Source organism: Equus quagga, chromosome 2, assembly GCF_021613505.1.
Source record: "Equus quagga isolate Etosha38 chromosome 2, UCLA_HA_Equagga_1.0, whole genome shotgun sequence".
Classification (NCBI taxonomy): domain Eukaryota; kingdom Metazoa; phylum Chordata; class Mammalia; order Perissodactyla; family Equidae; genus Equus; species Equus quagga.
In genome coordinates, this window is record NC_060268.1 from 111354152 (window position 1) to 111376348 (window position 22197).

General features: G+C 38.8%; 1 protein-coding gene across 4 annotated transcripts in view; it reads left to right on the forward strand.

The window, feature by feature from the left end:
• The window catches only part of RYR2 (ryanodine receptor 2), a 678741-nt gene that overhangs the window by 283857 nt on the left and 372687 nt on the right, over window positions 1–22197 (forward strand). For all 4 annotated transcript variants that reach the window (XM_046653495.1, XM_046653496.1, XM_046653497.1 and 1 more), the window contains exons 8-10: window positions 532–644; window positions 7897–7996; window positions 8681–8777. In XM_046653495.1, coding sequence (XP_046509451.1) covers window positions 532–644; window positions 7897–7996; window positions 8681–8777 — 310 coding nt within the window. The remainder of the gene's footprint in view (window positions 1–531; window positions 645–7896; window positions 7997–8680; window positions 8778–22197) is intronic.

The window sequence follows — 22197 nt, forward strand, 5'->3', positions numbered from 1 at the left end:
TAGTGGGAAAGAAAGACACCAACCTTCCCATATTGTCACAACCAGTTTCTATGAGAAGAATCTTTGTATTTCAGTATGTCTTCTCCTAAGCTAATTTGGCCGAATTCTTTTTTTTTTTTTTAAAGATTTTATTTTTTCCTTTTTCTCCCCAAAGCCCCCCGGTACATAGTTGTATATTCTTCGTTGTGGGTCCTTCTAGTTGTGGCATGTGGGACGCTGCCTCAGCGTGGTTTGATGAGCAGTGCCATGTCCGCGCCCAGGATTCGAACCAACGAAACACTGGGCCGCCTGCAGCGGAGCGCGCGAACTTAACCACTCGTTGGCCGAATTCTTTTGATTTTCATGGTCTAAGAGATCAATTTGCATTAAATTTCAAATTTCTGAAAGTTGTATCAGTAGGACGGTTTCATTTTAAGGAGATTGATTTTGAAGACTTTTTTCACTTCTCTCTTTGATTTTGGAGTGGCTGGCAAAGAAAATCAGTTTTAAACTGAGGCACATCTGATGTTTCCCTTTTCAATCATCCTGCAGGTGAGGCTTGTTGGTGGACTATACATCCTGCCTCCAAGCAGCGATCAGAAGGAGAAAAAGTGCGAGTTGGAGATGACCTCATCTTAGTTAGTGTGTCCTCTGAAAGGTACTTGGTAAGTTCGGAAAGGAGCATCGTGTACTTGGTGATAGGATAAATGACAGGTCAATAAAACTCTCTCTTTAAAGTGTAGATTGCAAATTATCTAGGAAAATTGCTTAGAAACAAGCCCATGTCTCTACTTGATGAGTTATAAATAACCGTAAGTAGGGGAATCATGTGACATGTGTGGAAGCGTGGCTTACCAGGTTCATTTAGACAGGCACCTAGTGCCCTTGATGTGTACGTTCATGATATTGACAGTGCCTGTTCTTGGATTATTAACAGCATGTAAATGCAGTGTAATCAGGCATTCAAAATTCCACGGACTTAATTTGTACCCAGTGAGGAGGCTGTATTAATGAGGTTGTGATGACCCATTTTGATATTTATGAAAGCAAATTATTATATGAGAAACACTTGCCATGTTAAGAAAGGAGAAATAGACAAAATAAAACCCGGTTTAAGTCTCTCGTTGACATTGCATTGTTTTGAAGGGGAGGGTTGGAAATGAGAGAATGAAGAAAGTTTGTATTTAATCATTGAAGGTATTTCTTATTTTTGTGATGAGGCCAATATATTTTTAACTTATTTAGTAGATTGTATTTTTGCTAAAGAATAATCATGTACACAAGGTCACAGAAGATTGGAAACAATGGAAGTGAAGGATGCCAGTGCAAAATATTAGTTTTATTTTCAGGTTGAAAAAGTAATTAAACAAATATAAAATGGGGTATTATAAACTTTACATGAATATCCACATAAAAAAATCCCAGACATCATGATGGAAACAAAAATCAGAAATAGGGCACTGTTGCAGTTAAGCACACACTGGTTTATAGAAAGTATGTTTGCGCTGCCATAAATAAAATATTATTTGTGTGTAATTGATTTAGGATTAAGTAAGTAGTTGGTACCCATTTGCTCTATGAACATGGAAATAGGATGGATTTGGGAATGTTGCAAGTCAGTTTTTGCTTGGCAACGTGTTCCAATTGTGAAACATTTCTAGGAAGAACAGTTTTGTTTTACTTGCTTTGTGGAAAGAGGCAGTGATGGAGACAGAGAGATGGTGAATCCGTGCCTCATGTAACTGACAGGAGCTATTAAATTAAATGGAGCATCTCACGTTGCATAGCTGTAGGGAGGCCTGGAGCATTTCTCTCCTTTTTGGTCTCTTAACCAAAGTAGGCACCATGTACATTTCTAGGACAAGTGTCAGCTTGTAAGCATTTATTAAGCCCTTGCTGTGTGCATATGCTGTATATGTTAAAGAACTGTTTTTTGATCAGGAGATAAACATTTTGAATTGTAGTTTTACTTGGAAACCAACAGCAGCAGTAAAAATAATTCAGGCATGCTTTTCAATATATAAATTCTACACATATCTTATTTTGATTTTGGCATAACTATGCATGTTTTTGATTTTGGCATAACTATGCATGTTTTTGTTGTACAACTTGTACTTTCCACTGCATTGCAGAGTTTATTTGACAGGATGGCATCATTATGCACTGAAGGAGTAGAAAATCGGAATCTTACAGAGGCCAGTGCTTCTGGCATCAATTCTGTCATTTAATTCCCTGAATTCTGGCTTCCTCACTTGCAAAATGGTGATAATTATACTCAGCACCAAGGTGATGAAGCAATGAGATAATGAATTTGAATGTGCTCTGAATTAAAAAGCACCATACGAATAATAGCAATAATCATAATGCATGAGGATCACCTTCTAATGCCTTTGGAAATAAATAAACCTCATAATTAATGAAATTCACAAGTAATTTTCAAGCTGCATTTTAGCTAATTTATTTATGTTCCTTATCCGGTAACATTTTATATAGAGCTACAAACAGTGGCCAACCAGATTGGTAAAATTTCACTTTCATATAGCAGTGAACTCAGTGCATTCAGTGTTCATGTCTTTGGACCCAGCTATAGTAGAAACAACAAGAAAGACCAAGGGCACATTGCACATTGATTCTGCCCTCAAAGCATTAGGGGAAAAAAACAAACCAGACACAAATAGAACTGTATGAGAGTATTATAAGACAGTAAAGAAGTAAGTAAGTGTGGTAGTTTAGGTTAGAGATGATAAGGGAAGTTCCTATGGGTGCAAGGATGGTTAATTATCTCACATTTGTACTGTACTTGATGAGTAGTGAGTATAAAGAGTATTATGTTGATGGATTCAAGGATCTATGTGGTGCTTAGTGAGAAGGATCTTCTCTAGAGAAAGTGAAATGGCAGGAAGTCAGGTAGTAAAAGCACTTTGGAATAGACAGTGGGACCTGGAATAATCTGCATACTGAACCCTGAATCAATAAAAATGGGCTGTATATATATTTGTTTATGAGTATAGAGCCTGGTAAGTATGAGCCAGGGCCAGTCACGTAACCTCTTAAAACCCGTAGTTTCTTCATCTGCAGTATGGGATAATAAAGAGCCTGGCTCACAGGGATGTTAAGAGGATTAAATGCTTTAATCCAAACAATACTCTTAGCTGTATGAATGGCACATATAAAATTGCTTAGTAAGTTGCTATCATTATTTTGGTAGGAGATTTGTGCCTATTAAAAATGATTCAGGAAACTGCAGATAGTTAACCAGAAGAAGAGAAAGTTGGGAAGGGAGGAGTAAAGTGAATATTATAACCGATTTAAATAAAGGTCCATCATGTGAAAACAAGGTTCATATTCTGAGAAGATGTTGATGAGGTTAAAAATAAATAAGTTAAGAAATTTAGCTGGAAACACAGTAGTTAAAACTAGCTACTAAAAATAAACGTTTCCAGTCATTGATTTTGTATCTTTTCAGTCATTAGTGTCTTTGACCTTGGACCTGTTTTTCCTTCACTAACAGTGATGGTTAAGCTAAGGTTAAACTATCTAATTGTGCATTTGCTACTCTAATGAGCTTTACAACTATTGAGGGGTAGATTGATTAAAGCTGGTTTAAGGGACACATTTTCCCCGTCCTCTGCGGAGGTGCCTCATGGACAGAAGAGGGCGCTGTGCCAGATACCTGGATGGAGCCCAAGCTCCACCTAGGATTGCCCCGCCCTCCTCTGTTTTGTCTGTCGAACCTCTGCACCTGATTTCATAGGAATAAAGGATCTTAGTTCTCGAAATGGTTGTAAACCACTCCTTCATAATGTCTTTTCTCATCTTGCTGTTTCATGTTCTAATATGAAATGACGTCTTAATCCTTTTTTCAGGAATATCGAAGAGGAAAAAATTCCTTTGCCCCTATTGGAACTACTTATTTTTTTCTTTTAAAGAAGGCTTTAGCAAAGCAGCTTAAATATAAGAGAAATATATAACTTAAAATAGAGAAAACATAGTCAAAGAGGTATTACTATCAATCGATTTCAAACTAAACAAAATAAAGAATACAAAACAATTTTTACTTGTGTTAAAAAGATATAAAATCACCCCATCGTGCACAGAAGTTTTCAATCCATGGGCCAGAAACATTGATTTTTGACCATTTTTTCTTTATTAGCTCACCTACAGAAATGGCTGGTTTTTTAAGATTCGTGAAAACATTGCCAAACAACCTGCTGAAAGTAGTTTAGGAAAAGCAGAACCCCACAATCTAGAGAGTGATGAAAAATGTTTAAAAGAAAGCTGTTCTAGGGTTCATAAATATTGACTCTACCTCTCTCCTACCCATCTGTGAATTTCTGATAAGAAGTGCAAGGTGTTTTAATTGCTTAAGTTGCTCAAACTACCTCGATTTGCATAAAATATTGATGACTAAAAAGGCAGCAATCATAAATATTTTCAAGCTATTTATTGTATCAACCAATGTATTTTTGATTTATCTTGAGCCTTTGTTTCTCCCTGTGGCTCAGCTGATGGAATCGTAGAATATTACATGTGGAACGAGCATCTATTCTGTGCCCTTCTTTTTTTCCCTGAAGAACAAGAAAGAAACCTGAGGGGTGATAGGTTTTGTTTACTTGTGTTCCCTGTCACAAATTATCTGGATAATAATTTATCCAGAGTGTTGCATCACTAGGGCCCAAGTGCCTGACACTTAATACGAGAGAAACAAATGAGTGAATAAATACATCAGGTAAGGGTTGAATTCAGACATTCTTCAAAATTTTTATGCCATGGACCCTTTTGGCAGTCTGATAAAGCTTATTGACTTCTTGTCATCATAATGTTTTAAAATGAAGGAAATACACACACAAGATTACAAGGGAAGCTAAAAGTTTCAAAGTGGAGGGATTGCATGATATCCTCTCTATTTCTGAGATGTTGTGCGTCTATCCTATAATGTCGTGTTACTCAAAACATGGTTCTTGGGCCAGCGGCCTTGGTTGCCTCCACCCCACCTCCTGAATTCAAATCTGCTTTTTTTGACAAGATCCTCGGATGATTTGTGCGTGTAAAAGAAGTTGAGAGTCCCTAATGTAAGGCTGACGGTGATGCGAGGGAGCAGCTAGATGCCCAAAGCCGCTGCACTGCTGGTGGGTTGGTGCCACCGCATGCTTGTGAAAATTCTAGTGTTACAGATTTGTGCCTAAGGCCAATTTTGCTTTCAACCTCTGACAACATCTGTTTTTCCTTTAAAGATAATTCCTCTTAGTTTGAGTAATTGCAACTGTTACTGCATTCTGAGTATTTAACACCACAGGCCTGACTTGATGTTGTTCCTACTCAGATTTCCCTTTGCTGTTTAAGCAGCAAAATTAACTAGAGGCATCCAAAATAGTTATGCCTAGAAAATATTTTCTTTAGAAGAGAGGACATTTTTTAGATAACTTTATATGGTATGATAAGATCTTAAGGACATTTTTGGGACTTTCTCCAACACACTGATTCTCATGTGTTTTGGTTTTCTCAAATTTGTTATTTATCTTTAGGCTTAGATATGATTTGAAAATTGCATTTGAAGCCTCCTCCCCCCATTATGTTTTCGCTGCGTTTGTTCCCTGTTGTCTGGAGTATTAAGGTCCTTGACCTGGTGCTCGCCTCATCTGTAGGCCTCTCACTTTATTTCTAAGTATGTGCTCTAAGCCCCAAAGACAGACCTCTCTGCTGTCTTTATGCTCCTGTATCTCTGCTGCTTTGGGTACATTCTTCTCTTTTCCATACCATTCCCCTTATCAGAGGCTCTTCAAGGCCATGGGTCCCACTCACTTCCCACAAGGTTTCTGGTGTACTAAAAATGAAAATCTCCAGACTGGTTTACACAAATGTCTGTATGTTTTAAATATTTACATTTAGCCTGTTAACTTTATTAATATGCATACCCAATCCAAAGTGTATACAAACTTATTTGCAGAGAGCATCTCTAAGTATATAAATGTGAGGCCCAGGCCAGATGACCCTACTGGCTCCTCAAAGCCCTCATCCCGCGTGAAATCCCGTGTCTCCTGTGGAGATGCCCCCTGTCCTTAGGGCCCAGTACAATGAACTTGGTTCCAGTTAGGCTGGCTAATATGTTCTGTTTTTCAATCCCTATTGCAGTTTGATTGAAATTCACCTACATTTGTTAAATAGTGATTTGTAGCATTTTGTGTATATATTTTACCTTCCCTAATGGATTATAAGAGGTAGGGAATTAATACTCTGTTAATATTTAACACAGTTGCTTTATGCATAGTATATTTAATGAACCATAATGAGTTAACAAATGATGATAATCGATTTATTATAATATAGCATGAACTTTCACTTGAATTCAAAAGTAAAAATATAAGCATTGGCATTTCGAATCGTTTTCTCATGGTTTGGTAAAATCTGTATGGTTTTATGGAGTTTTCTGTGTGTGTGTGCTGTTATTTTGGCTCAGGTCATTGAAGTAGGACTATTTATGAAATAATGCAAATTCTCTTTAGGTTTATGCCACTTCGATTTTCAAGGTTCGCTTGGCTTCTGCATGTATTTATTGAAAACACCGCTAGATGCGAGGGACACGGTTGTGAACCTGTGTCAGATAGCTTACAAGAGGGAGAAAGAAAAATACACTGAACAATTACATTGTGTGAGGATTGCTATGAAGTAAATGTATTTTTTCATTTGTGGAAGCAGATAGCATATGATTTATTTGTAAATAAATACTTTTAACATATTGGGGAAGAAATTAATCGATAAAGGAATCTCAGATGAGAGTTTGTGAGACCGCCAGCCTGAGGTGAAGCAGTGGTTATGAAAAGGCAGACAGCTGGTTGAGATGAGGAGAGGGGTACAAGCAAGTTATTGCTAAATCTGATGCAGCAACTGGTAAACTTTTAGTCTTATTGACTGGAAAAATTATTGATAAGATAACTACATATATGTCAAGGTCAAAAATTTGTTTGGTTTTGTTTTTAAGAGACAGATAGTGAAATACTTATCTTTTGCTGGTGCCTTGAGAATCATATATTTAGGTAAAAGAGACTTTTAAGGTGTCGAAAGGCCTGTCCAGGGAGTACACCAGGGTGACTGCTTCGTGCTGTGATTGTTCTTTGTCTAACTAGGAGGTTGGATTTCTGGGAGAGTTCTAGTACAATGAAAGTCTTTAAAGGCTTGGACTGTCATCAGCTTTGGAAAAAGTGTTGCAGAAACATTACAGGAACATTGGTGATGTTTACTGCGATGACTCCGAGAAAACAGGTGGTCGTTCTAGGTTGTGTTTGAAATTCTGGAGGCAGCCAAGTAGTGACTAGTAAAATAACCAAGGAATGTGGGCTGTACTCATCATTTTGTTTTTCTTATCATTTGAGAGCTCTATATTATGGCTCTCAAAGATATGAAATATTTTAATACAGTTTATTGGTCTGGTCTTAGATAGCTATTAGGAAATACCGCCATCTAATGGCTGTTATATCAAATTGCAGATAAAAGTTCCTTAAGGACCCAGTAGATCTCACCTACTTCATTGTCCAAAAACTGTCACAGTGTGATATGTAGAAAGCTTAATTATAATTTTAATGGTAAGTGCCCACTATCTGTACAATTTTGTCCATCAATAAGGCTTAAAACAAAATAGTCTATTTTAACAAATAAATTTATTTTAGTATATTCCTTTGTGTGTTTTCTGATTAGTAGCTTGTTAGTAACTCTTAGAATGAAGCTGAAAAATACCTCAAGTCAAATAGAAACTCTAATTTTGTTTCTGCTAGTCCCTTCATTTTTCAGTGACAGGATTAAAATAGATGTTCTCTATGGACATTTGCAAATCTGCAGTGTTAAGTTTTCATTGCCAGAAGCGCTTCTGTATTAAGACGTACCGAGAGCCTGAAGCAAAGCCTCCTTTTGCCTCCAATGCAGCACTTGTCCTATGGCAACGGCAGCCTACACGTGGACGCCGCCTTCCAGCAGACTCTCTGGAGTGTGGCCCCAATCAGCTCGGGAAGCGAAGCAGCCCAAGGTAAAAACTCCACTTCGATTAGAGGGGCCATCCTTGATGCAGAGTTGACAGTCATCTTTGGGATTGTGATAACGAGCTGATGGTTAATTAGAGTTTTTTGTGTCAAACTATTCTATGATGCGGATATATGGTATTTAAGAATCTCAGTTAAATTGCTATGTAAAAGTGAAGTTTGTGTTAAGATTTACCTTTCCTTATTTTTACGCTATGGTCAGTTTTAGTTTATTTGCGTGTTTTATGTGCTGGCTTTCTAGGGTTATTTTCTCCAATGTTTTGGCCTCAGGGTCTTGCTCACTTAGGCTAATGTCAAGATTCCTCATCTTCTTGGGTGAATGACTTAGAGCTGGATCACAATAGTGTTCATGCATCAGGGTTTCCCTAGAAATATCTGCATTTGTTCTGATTAATCTCACTTATGTAGGTTCAAATCTGAGCCTATCCATGCTTGTATGTTTAATGGAGGATTTTATGGGGTTGAGGTTGTGTTTTCTAGTGGGAATTCTGCTAACTGTGGGACTCAGGAACCCAGGGCTCAGAGGTAACAGGCAGCTGGCACGGTGCATCGCTGTGATTTTGGTCAGGTCCTTAAGCCTTGCTAGAGTTCTGTTTCTCTAAGAAAATAGAAGATTGGACCAGATGGTCTGACCGTGGCAGTTCAAATGTGACTGGTTTCAATTCCTACAGGGTATCTGATTGGCGGTGACGTCCTCAGGCTGCTGCATGGACACATGGACGAATGCCTCACTGTCCCTTCCGGAGAACACGGTGAAGAGCAGCGGAGGTTGGTACTAGAGCCCAGGGCCCAGAGCCTTGCATTGTCTTGCCTTGATAGAATTTTCTAAATGAAGGATATGTCTTTCAATAAACTGAATTTATTGGCTTTCACAAAAAAAAGGAAAAAAGGATATGTCTTTCAAACCCTTAGCATATAGAAAGCAGGCGCCTGATAGTCACCTGTCCACTGACGTGATCCGTTCGTTAGCTTCTGTAGGAGTTTTTCTCATGTTTTTATTACCTGTGAATAGAAGTGCTAAAAAATTTGTGTAATTAAAACATGGTAAGAAGCATTGAATAAACTGAGTGGAAGGAGTGAACACATTAAACTAAACTACTTAAAACTTCATTAGATGTTCGTTAGTTTTGATAATTCTCTTTCTGGAATGTTTATTCTCAAATTCAGTTTCAAAGTCAGAGTTCTGAAATTGCATAAAAGTTTAGCACCTTTTTCTATTACCTTTCAGTTACTGACATAGATAATAAAATTGGCCACTTTCCCTAATAGTTTGTGTGATTATAATACCTCTCTCATGTTAATATCACTTGGCATTGGGCCAAGATTGAAGTAGTCTGTATTACTAAGGAAAATGCACAAATAATACAAAAGCATAAAAATATTTAGGATCTGAATGCTCTGCTTTGCCTCATGAATTAGTGTATGAATGTAGTAAATTGAATCCATAAATAAGAGACTACTGTGAGAGAAGGCATTGTCTAGGTGGCCAGCCCTTGGTGCAGTGGTTGAGTTTGGTATGCTCCACTTCAGTGGCCCGGGTTCGCAGGTTCAGATCCCAGGCTTGGACCTACTCCACTCATCAGCTATGCTTTGGCAGCAACCCACATATAAAGGGGAGGAAGATTGGCACAGGTGTTAGCTCAGGGCTAATCTTTCTCAGCAAGAGAAAAAAAAGAAGAAGAAAAAACAGAAGGCATTGTCTGGATGATTTATTATATGTTTTAAGTCTTTTAGTGGACATTTCTCTTAATACTAACATATACACTTAGGTAGCTACTATTTAATAAATATTTATTTTTGTTATTTAGAGAAAGGTATAGGAAACATTTAGAAAGTTCATAACCATTAAACTAGCTGTTTAACCTTGGGAAAAGTCGCTCTGAGACCTTGGTACTAGTCTTACCTCACCAGGCTAGATGTGGCTTGTGAGGAAGAGTGAAATGCAGAGCCTGGAAAAAGATGAGGGGGAATTCAAAACGCCGTTGATTTGAGGAATTAACTTTAAACAGAAGAATAAACATAAGACTGCAAAGGATGGCAGTGCATTCTGGGAAAAGCAATTATTCTGGAATGACGAGGGGCAGGAGGGGAGAAAAGGTGGAAACTAGACCAGAGAGGGTAGTTTGGTCAGCTTTCGGAGGGTCCTTAGTGCCATTCCTGTAGGCTGGCTTTCACGCTGAGGTAGTTAGAAGGAGTGGGGGTGAAATGGTCAGATCTCTTTTAAAAGAATAGCTCTGCTGGGCAAGAGGAGCTTAGATCGGAGGTGGAGAGAGTCTGAATCAGGGAAACCAACTAGGAGAAGGCTGTTGTAGTCATTCATGTGGGAGAAAATGAGCAACCTAACCTGGAGAGTGGCCATCAGAATGGAGAGGACCACCTGGACCAGGGACATTTTAGGTCAGATTGTCTAGTTTAGGGATAACCTAGATGTGGCCTGTGAGAGAATGTGTGAAATCAAGTTTAATTTCTTGTTTCTGACTTGAGCAAAGAGTGTTGGTGCTAAGGATTGTAGGGGATGGTTATATTTGGTACAAAGGACTGAGTTAAATTTTGGACCCTGGTGGGTACAGAGGGTCTATGAGATGTCAAGCAGGAAATTAGAGTCTTTTAGTCTCTAACTTAGACAAAGCTTGGGTGGGATATGAATCACAAGTGTCCAGGGGATAGTTGAAGGAATGGGAATCCTAGATAGAGAGGGAGGCGTTGTGATTAGGCGGATGTGTTTATCAATTTGGGCATTGCTTTAAAAAGGCTGCAAAGCCTTGGGATAGACTAACCAGAGAGGATGCTGCGGATGGAATCCTAGAGAACGCCGATATTTAGGATATGGACAGGTGAAGAAGTTAGCTCGAGAGTCAGAATGATAGGCACGTGGAGAACCAGGGAAGTTAGTCCTGGAAGCCAAAGGAAGATTGGGGTGTGGATGTGTTCCGTGCTGTGATGTACTCACATAGACTTAGGAGTAAATAGAGGCCATGTCGTAGTCTTTCGGGTCTTCAGTCTCTGACTTGTCCAATGGAACGCTTAGACCAAGTGATTCTTAGAGCCCTTCTACTCTTTTCTACAGACGCTGTAGAGATTTGTAGTTAAGGGAATGGGCTCCAGAGCTATGCAGACCTGGGGCTGGGCCTCGGCTCTGCCGCTTACTGGTTGTGTGACTTGTGTAGGTGACTCAATTTCTTTAAATGGTGTTTTTCTCCACTTTACAATGCAGCTTAAATTTGTGACGATTCAATAAGAAAGTGAGTGTAACATACTTGATGCATATCAAGAGATCAACCAATTTTTTACTATTGCTGTTGTTGTTATTATAATCATTATTGTTTAGGCAGAAGAGCAGCATTTAGTCAGATATGGGGAAACTTGGGGACCCTAGGCGTGTGGATGAAGTGTGGTAGAGCATAGACTATGGAGGAGGAGAGGCTGAACTCCATGAAAGAAAATCCTCTGTTCTTTTGAGTTGAATGGAGTGGTGTGTGGTGAGGAAGGACTCCCCGGTTTTGCTAAGGTTTAAAAGCCAGGAATGGATGACCAGAGTTTTTGTTTTAATAGTTGGACATTTTCATTTTCAAATGAGAATATTTGGTGTCAGACGATCCTAGATTTCCTAGGTAAGCTCACTGTCAGTGACTATAGTTTTCCATTTCTGCAGGGCGTTAGAGAATCTGTAAGGTAAAGAGGTGTTTATTGAATGCGGCACTTACGGAGAGGATTTCCTGCTAATTCTTTAGATAGCTTGTTATTATTGCAGGGAAAACTAGGGGAAATTTCCAAGATGTTTTAATATTGTTCTGGACCCACTCTCCCATTGCATGCATGTTGAAGTCCACCCACCTCCAATATTGTTCTTGATTTAATGTTGATAACCTCTGTGTCAAATTAATTTCAATATGTATTCAGATCAACATATCAGCTCTTTCTAGGTGGTGATGTCAGTAAGAAAACAGCCGTTTGTGCCCTTTGTACGTCGTGTTTACATGAGTGAAATTAGATTAAAATGGATGTCAGATCATGACTTGAGGGAGAAAATGAATCAGAAATAGGCAGCAGGAGCCTAAAGGACGTTGCTTGAGAAAGAAGAGTTATATTTGTCTTGATTACACAGTGAGATTGAGCAATTATTTGCATATAATGATAAAAATAATTCCTTACGTTTTACATACATAGAGCACTTTATTATTTCAAATCTTGCTAATATCAGTGTGGAGAAATTTCTTTATCTCCCTCTGTTCTCCTCCTAAATCACGTAAGCGCCTTAGGCGACTGGGCAAAGGCACAGGCAGCGTTTCTTTAATTGATATGAATCTGTATTGGGGGAGGAACACATAAGGATAACCTAAAAAATAGATTTTGATTTAATTTAAAAAAACAAGTAGAAATAATTTGACCTTTGGACAGTGATTTGAAAGCTGGAGAAGTTCCAGGGAAATAGGTAAAAATTTCTTGTACCTCATAGCTCTTTGCTGTAATTATGATCTGGCTACACTCCTCAATGGTATTCTGTCACTGAAGTTAAATACTTAAAGTCAAATCAGGTTTCTTATAAGAAGAAGTGGGAATGATTGAGGAGATGGCTGGAAGTGACATTTACTTCTAAGTAATTCAGGAACATGTTGGTCATAAGCGCTGTGTTCCTAAATGGGTTTGTCCATCTGCCTGTACCGCCTTTCACTGAAAGTTATTGAATATATATATAACTATAATTTTAGTGATTGAAATTGCAGTTCAACGATAGATTCTATAACTCTAGATACCGATGGAGTTATCTTTAACTCCCTCTTCATATTTAGATTTGTAGGTGTATGTGGTTATCTGTACATTCTCATGAGAGTATTAATAAAACTCTTAGAATGAAGAGCATATCGTGTCCCTTTCATTTAAGTAGAATTGAATTGGAGAATGGAGAGTGAGGTCTACCAAAATTAAGCTAAATATCTATTTCCCCCCATACTTCCTGCTCCTGTTGCTTTTATGGATTGATTTCTGACATGCTCGTGAAAGACACCATCAATATTGTTTTATTCTAAATTTCTTGAGATTTTTTAAGGAAGACATATGGCTCTAAAATTACTGGTATACAGCTGGTCTAAACAACAATAAAAGTAGTAAAAATATAATATATAGAAGTTGTAAGCACTTGGGTGAAAGGGAGAGACGCATTATTGAGCATTAAGTGTAGAATTGTTCTGTCTTAGTTCTGACTCAAACTCTCAGAATAGTGTGATAGAATAAATTAAGGAGAAACAGGTTCTGGTACCTGGCAAGGGATTTGTCAGATGCAACACAGTGTTTTAATTATTGCTTTAAAAAAATAAGCTTTCATCTCGAGGCTGGAAATTTGACTACCAATTTTTAATTCAAGCATGAAATATTTTATGTGGGGAGTATTTTCTGTTCTAAATTCTGTCTCTGGGTTGCTTCTTCTTATTTCTGTCCATTTTTATGTGAATGTAAATAAAATATCAACAAAGGCATTTCCTTTATGTGTACACACACTTCTGGATTAAATGTGCACTATCTGCATTAAGTATGCCATACGTTTAAGTTAACAAATTTTAAAATGGATAAATTAGGGGACTATTATTTGGAATTATTTTTTAGGATCGCTGATTTAGAAACCAGTATTAGGGGAACATTTTTTGAAAAGCATTACTTTTGTAGTAGAACAGATTTTGCCACATAGCTCATAAGTAGTTGTATTCATTCAATAAAAATTTGTGGAATGGCTATCATGTTCTGGGTGCGGGGTTTATAGTGGTTTATACAAAGATAGAAAGTCTCTTTTCTTGAGGAGTTTACATTCTAGTGGGGATATTTGACAATAGAAACATAAATGTGCTTATTTATAAATGTGCACACATACCCATGTGCGCATAGATAAAATAACACTAGATGGTGATCAGGAGTACGGAGAAAAATAAAGCGAAGAAGGGAATGGAGAGTGTTCATGTTTGTGTGTGTTAGAGAGAGAGACCGGAAGAGAGGGCTTGTTCTGCTTCCATCTTATCAGGCATTACTCTTGGCGTGTACCTGCTCTGTCTTGTTACTTTGAAATGCAGGACAATTAAGTCATTGTTTCTGACAATATCTGGAAATAAATGTTACATTTGCCTTCCAGAATGCGACTCAGCAGGCAGAAGCCATGCCGTATATATGCGGGACAATATATTTGCCTCCATGCCCCTTTTAATATGATGACGATTTAATGAGCTTTAGTTGTAAATAACTGATCAGACATGACATGAGTTTCAACTAATGAATTAAACGTCCCTCATTCTGGCTTAGAAGGAGATGCATGGTTTGTGTCTGTGTACACGATTGGGTGACTCATATCCTTGCAGGGTTTGCATGCCCTCAGTCACCCCCTAGGAGGAAGCCTATAAAGCTGCTCTGTTGTGCTCCAAATGGTCAAGGAGGAAGTTGTCCCATGCTGGCTTTTCTTCCTTCTCTTCCCCTCTATGTCCTTTGTATACCTTTGCAGCGTGAGTCGGGAATAGGATGGATTTGCTAAACAGTTTGGATCGAGGAACAAGTACATACAGGAGAACTATTTTCTCTGCTTTGCCTCTTCTCCCTTGAGAGGGCTTTACTCTTTCGCCCAAACTTAAACTCGCTGCTGATTGCAGAGAACACAGTGGCCTTGCTTCAGCCTGCGTCATTTAGCAGCCTGCCTTGACCTAGGCCACACTCTCAGGGTATGACTGGGCTAGGATGCACTGTTTTCAAAAATATAGCCATTGAAGGGAGAGGATTAAAAATATTTACAGGAATCGGAGCCATTGGATTTCAGTAAAAATGAAAAAACAATGGAGGTGTGTGAGTCACTTAAAGTGAGTGAGTTGAAAAAGAGATGATAGATTAAAAATCAACATTAACAAAAAAAGAGACCTCTAGTTATTTTCTCAGTGAAGATTTAAGACCATTCTTACTTGTCCACATTTACTTTATTAACTTAATCTGGATGCTTGCAATATCTTTCAGAAAAAAAAGAAAGAAAAGCTTCCTCTTCTTTTTAATTTCCAAATGCCTTTGTGGTTGTATCATATTCTGCATGAAGAGAAAAGTGAAAGTAACATGTATTTTGTTGTTTTCTGCTCTCGTCCTATTTACGATTCTTTGAATATTGATTTGGAGTGTAAAGATATTATTGTTTTTGATCCATGATGATTCATTTACATTTTATACAGATGTGTCAGCTCAAAACATACCTGTTTCCCCTTTTGCAGCAACTTGAATGGTAATTTTGTCGCAGACCCACCCCCTCAGTAAATAGGTGATGCCTCTTTAAATGCTGTTTAGGCGTGTGCTTGACTTCTCTGTTCCTGTGAAGAGCTTCCGACAGCTTGCTCTAGCACCCACCTGACGGCCCAGCTGCTCAGCCCAACACTCCCATAGGCGCTTACAGAGAAGACTGTTGGAGAAGCAGAAATTCTACTGTGAAAGTGTGTAAACTAAAACACTTTGAATTTCACTCTGCAATAACCTTTTAATCCTGGTGGGTCTGCTTTTCAGTCGCTTCCACTCAATTGCTTTAATGCTTATGGAGGAACTTGTGTATTCTAGGCATTTTGGTGTGTGCTGAGTTTGAAAAATGAATGCGAGCCAGCCCCTGTCTTGAAGGAACTCACACTCTGTTAAAACCTCAGCAACGTTATGATCAGGAGGAAGTGAATGTTGATCTGGGAGAGGCCAGTCACAATCTTTTTAAGAATTGGATTGTAGAAAACACATCTTACCATTCCCCCCTTCGCCGTCTGGAGTCTGGTGCTACATTAACACAGCTGAATGTAATCTGGTTGAGGCCATGTTGGTGGAAGGACTGTCTTTAACTGCCCCGCACAAATGGCACTTCCCACATCCCACCGTGTGTTATCTTCATTGGTGAGCGTGTTTACGTCTTCTGTTCAGTTTTCAGCCGGGGCTGTGTCATTTATTCTTGTGTATCTTTTACATAGTGATGTGTATATTGGAATCTGCACACAAATGTTTGTTATTTTGTATTCGTGAAGGAAATAAATGGAGAAAATAAAAGTCACACATTTCGTTCTAGGTTGTTTCAGGAGAACAATGGGATGCCTGCATTGAGAACCACTCTGGCTAACTCCGAAGGGTTTGAGGTCCCCCATTTGTATTAGTTTGGTGACTCCTGAAAGATTGTTATCTGCTTGCAATTCAAGGATAGGAAGAAAGCCGTCTTACTAAGTCAGCATACCAACCTGAGGGAGCAGAAAACTGTTTTGAGGCCCATGAGTCCCAGAGCATTGTCTGTTGGAGGCGCCTGACTTCAAGTCACTCCACAGGGAAGCGTTCCTATTCCCATAGCAGGAATCTGAACCTTGAACATAGTGATTTTCTTTGAAATTGGGGGTTGGGGATGTGGATATTTTTGACAATCTGATGTATGTTATTGATTTTTCTTAGACAATTCCCATGCTTGGCAACATGCAAAATTCTGCCTGTGGGGTAATTTTTGTGACCTTAATTTATGTTTTCTCCCAGTATTTTCCGTGTTATTCCACCTTCAAGCGGTTATCAGTCCCTGTGCTTTCTCACCTCGGGGGAGGTCTGAGACTTGGCAGAAAACTCAGGGTTTCTACAAGGCACTGCCCATCCTGACTTTTATTCCTGAAAGACTAGGTCCAAGGAGGTTGTTATGCTTTTTGTCTTGGACAGATGGGAGAGAGAGAGTGCCTCTGACAGAAAAGAAGAAAAGGAATTTTCTTCAGACTTAAAAGACTTTCGTGGGGCTGGCCCCATGGCCGAGTGGTTAGGTTTGCGTGCTCCGCTGCAGGCAGCCCAGTGTTTCATTGGTTCGAATCCTGGGCATGGATATGGCACCACTCATTGAGCCACACTGGGGCAGCGTCCCACATGCCACAACTAGAAGGACCCACAACTAAGAATATACGACTATGTACCAGGGGACTTTGGGGAGAAAAAGGAAAAAGATAAAATCTTTAAAAAAAAAAAAAAAAAAAAGACTTTCGCATGGAGCAAATGGACACCCATAGGAAAAAGAAATGAACCTCCACCTAACCCTTACACTTTATACAAAAACTAATTCAAATAATTGATCATGGACATAAATGTAAAGCATGAGGCTATAAAACCTTTTGAAAAAAATCTTTGAGATCATGGAGTTTTAAAACTTGACTTCAAAAGCATGTCCATAAAAAGAACACATTGATAAGCTGGACCTCATTAAAATGAGAAGCTTTTGTTCTGTAAAAGTCCATGTACAGAGGATGAAAAGACAAGATACAGACTGGCAGAAAGTATTTGCAAACCGCATGTCCAACAAAGGAATAGTATCTAAAAATATGTCAAGAACTCTCAAAGCTCAACAGTAAAAAACAAACAATCTAATTAGAAAATGGACAAAAGGCACGCGCAGCTGTTTCACCAGGAGGACCTGCAGATTGCAGGTGAGCACATGTAAGGATGTTCAGCATCATTAGCCATTATGGAAATGTAAATTAAGACCATGGGGAGCTGTCACTACACTCTTATCAGAATGGCTGAAACAAAAGCAATGTGGATAACCAAATGCTGGTGAGGATGCAGAGAAGCTAGATCACTCATAAACTGCTTGTAAAATGGTACAGCCACTCTGGAAAACATTTTGGCAGTTGCCTTAAAGACTAAACATGCACTACTGTATGACCTATCCATTGCACTCCTGGTGTATAAATGACATCAAAGAAATGAAAAGCGTGCTCACACAAACACCTATACACAGATATTTAGTGTAAAGCAGCTTTATTTGTAATAGCCAAAGACGGGAATCAGTGCAGGTGTCCTTCAACAAGTGAATGTTAAACAACCTGTAGGACAGCCATAGCATGGAATATTACTCAGCACTAAAAAGGAATGGCCTGTTGATACACACAACAACTTGGATCAATCTCCAAGAAGTTATGTTGTGTGAAAAATGTAAATCCTAGAAGGTTACATACTGTATGATTCTATTTTTATAACATTTTTGAAATGATAAAGTTTTAGAGATAGGGGACAGATTAGTGCTTGTCCAGGGTTAGGGAAGCAGGAGAGGGGCGTGAGAGGGAGGTAGGTGTGGTTGCAAAAGGGCAACATGAGGGATCTTTGTGGTACAGGACCTTCCCAATGGTGGAGATCCAGGAAGTTACACAGATGGTAAAATAGTACAGAATTTAATACACACACACACACACACACACACGAAAATAAGCAGAACCAGAGAAATCTAAGATCAAGAAGTTGTGTCAAAGTCAGTATCTTCATTGAAAAATTATTGTACTGTAGTTTTCATAGTATCAGGGGAAACTAGACAGAATGTTCAAGGGATCTTTCTGTATTATTGCCTACTATGTGTGTGAGTCTATAGTCACCTCAAATTTTTTTCAGGCATTCTCAGACTGAGAGGGAGCAGAGTAGCACATGAGTCTGGAGGAGAGTAAATAGAACTGAATGGTGGTTCTTGTATTGTCTGGGAAGTGGTAAAATGACTAATTAGATCGTATTTTCATAAGTTAAGAACACGTTGTAATCTTTTGAGTAATCACTGAAAATGTAGTAAAAGCATGTAAACTTTAAGGAGAAACCAGAATACTACTACTAATAATGATAATAATAAAATACTTAATCCAAAAGAAAGCAGGAAAGTTTAGAAGGAGTAGGACAAATAGCAGAAGAATGAATTCTGAGGTGGCCCATAAGATCCCCGCCCCCTGCTGTACATGCTGTGTGTAATCACCTCCCTTTTTGTGGTGTGGGACTGTGAATAGGGTGGACTTCACTCCCATGATTAGGTTACATTATATGACAAAGCTGAAAAGATATTGAAAATGTAACTAAGGTTCCCAATCAGTTGACTTTGATTTAATCAAAACGGAGATTTTCCTGGGTGGGCCTGACCTAATCAGGTGAGCCTTTCATAAAAGAGACTGAGCCCTTCCTGAGGTCAGAGATTCAAAGTGCGAAAGAGATTCTCCTGCCAGCCTTGAAGAAGTAACCTGCTGTGTTGTGAGAGGGTCCGTGGAGGGGGCCATGTGGCAATCTGAGGGCAGCCTCTAGTTGCTAAAAGCAGTCCCCATCAGGCAGCTGGCAAGAAAATGGGGACATTGGTCATACAACTGTAAGGAACTGAACTCTACCAATCACCAATGAGCTTAGCTGAAGACCTTGAGCTCCAGGCAAGAACACAGCCCCAACTAACATTTTGGTTTCAGCCTGTGGGACCCTGAGCAGAGAACACAGCTATGCTGTGCCCAGACTTCCAGCCTACAGCCTGTGGGGTAATAAATGGGTGGGAGGTGGACAGTAACAGGAAACTGAGAAATCCTGGATGATATCACCTCAGGAATGAGGATATATGGGAAAGAAAAAGACTGATCCTGTGTTGGAGAGATCAGCAAAGAGTACTGAGAAGCAACAGCCAGTGATGTCAGAGGAGCACGTGGAAAGAGTAGTCTAGAATCTCAGCGAGAGAAGATTTTCAGGGGAGGGAGTGATTAGCTGCGTCAAATGCAGTGCTCGCCTCAAATTCATCCATAGATGCACGTGCCTTTAAAACTCAGTGTCTTCATTCTTTTCTTTTCTCTCTCTCTTATGGCTTTGACCGTGACCTTCATGAGAATTACTGTCAAGTCCAATGTTTTTGCCACGTACTCATTCTCCTGAACCTCTGTCATAAATGTTCAGGTCCTTACTGGATATCGCTGCCTGAATTTCATTTGGGGCTGCAATTCGAATGTTTCAACCTTGTGTAATTCTTCAGAGATGTTTTCCCTCTTAGAGTCCATAACTTGGTTGTGCATACCAGTCTACTGTGCTTAAAACTTTGCTTTTGCCTTCCTTTTTAATCAATAAACTGAAGCCTTGGCCTTTAAGTCCTATTGATTTTATAGCTGAGATTTCTTTCCTGTTGGACTTCCTTCACTTTTAAGTGTGCAGTTTTCCTGTTTACTGTGGTTTGATGCCTTCGTTGCTCTCGGTTCCTATCCAGATGCCTTACCACGGGGTTGAAGGCTTTGTGTGATTCTTGTTCAGGAAAGCAGGTGAGGAATCTTCCTTCACTTTCTCTTTTCCTTGATCTCTTCACCCCCTTTGTCAGCCGTTCAGGGCTATTCTTGCACTTTAAACAGGGAGTACGATTTCAAAATTGTACGTGCTTTCTCACTCTCTCTGCCACGTTATCTGAAATATCCTTGCTCCTTTCCTTGCCTGTTGAATTCCTACTTGGCATCCAGAGTGAGCCCAAGTATCGTCTCCCTCATGAAACCTTTCCAGAGCTTTTCCCAATAATTATTCTCTTTACTCTGCCCCTCCCTCCCTCCCTTCCTCCCTTCCTTCCTTCTTTTCTGCCTTCCTTCCTCCCTCCCTCCCTTCCTTCTTTCCCTTTTATAGTAGTTTTACCACACTACCACATAGCCTATTTTTTGGTTTCACTTTGTGTCTTACCACGTCAAACTGTACATTCGTGAATGCTAGAAACTTGATCTCTTCTTTCTTCTAAAATCTATAACCAAGTGCCTTGAGTATAAAGGATAAGTAATTAGTGTTTTTTTTCCACTAAATATAATTGTGCTTCTAATTTGCTTTTATTTGTGTAAAAGAATAGAAAGATAATAGTTCTTAATATTATTTAATTTTATAATATGTACACATACAAATTTTCATCCTTTCATCCTTCTTTTGTAAAGAGAAGCCCCAAAAGTTATTTGAGATAGCTTGGTATTATTTTGTCATTCTGGAGAAAGAAAAGCATAAAAGGGCTAAATTTTACAACCATTCTCTTCTTTTTCCTCCTAATATTTTCCTAATATATTTATGCCTAATAGATTAATATTTGTTGAGCTTGGGGCTATTGAATGATTTTTAAAGAAATTAATAGGACTAGGCCCAGTGGCCTAATGGTTAAGTTCAGTGTGCTCTGGTTCGGCGACCTGTGTTTGATTCCTGGGTGTGGACCTACACCACTTGTGTGTCAGTGGCCATGCTGTGGCAGCAGCTCACGTACAAAATAGAGGAAGATTGGCAACAGAGGTTGGCTCAGGGTGAATCTTCCTCAGGAAAAAAGAAGTTAGTAGACTTTATTTTTGGAGAAGTTTTAGGTTTACTTTAAAAAAATTGAGCAGAAAATGCAGATACTTCCCACATACCCTTCACCTGCCTTCCCCTACAATTTCCCGATTATTAACGCCTTGAGTTAGTATGATAGTGTGATACTTCTGTGACAATTGATGAGCCAATATGGACACATTAGTATTAATTGAAGACCATAATTTTTTTTAGGTTCACTTTGAGTGTTGTATATTATATGGTTTTGATAAATGTATAATGATGTATATCCACCCTCATAGTATCATAAAGAGTAGTTTTGCTGCCCTAAAAATCCCCTGTACTCCACCTATTCAAGACTATCCTTTTTCCAGTGAATTACCTTTGCTCCTCTGTCCACGGTCGATTGACTGTATTTGTATGAGTCTATTTCTGGGCTCTCTGTTCTCTTCCATTGATCTATTTGTTCTTTCACCAGCACCACAATGTCTTCACTACTGTAGCTTTGTAGTAAGTCCCGTAGTCGAGTAGTGTCAGTCCTCCAACTTTGTTCTCCTATAATATTGTGTTGGCTATTCTTGACCTTTTGCCTTTCTGTATAAAGTTTAGAATCACTTTGTCAATAACGGATTAACTTCCTGGGATATTGATTGGGATTGAGTTGAATATATGGATCAAGTTGGGAAGAACTGACATATTGACAGTATTGTCTTCCTGTCCATGTTTGTGGAATATCTCTTCATTTATTTAGATATTCTTTGATTTCTTTCATCAGACTTTTGTGGTTTTTCCTCGTGTAGATCTTGTACATATTTTCTTAGATATATGCCTAAGAATTTCTTTTCTTTCTTTTTGGTGGTACTATAAATGTGTTTTTAATTTCAAATTCCTGTTCATCACTGGTATATAAGTAAGCAGTTGACTTTGTGTATTAGTCTTGTACCTTGTAACCTTCTTATAATTGCTTCTTAATTTCAGGAGTTTTTGTTGTGGTGGTGGTTGATTCTTTGGGACTTTCTACATAGTCAATCATGTTATTTGTGAACAAAGACAGTTTTATTTCTTCCTTCTCAACCTGCATACCTTTTATTTCCTTTTCTTGTGTTATTGCATTAGCTAGGACTTCTATTACAATGTTGAAAGGAGTGTT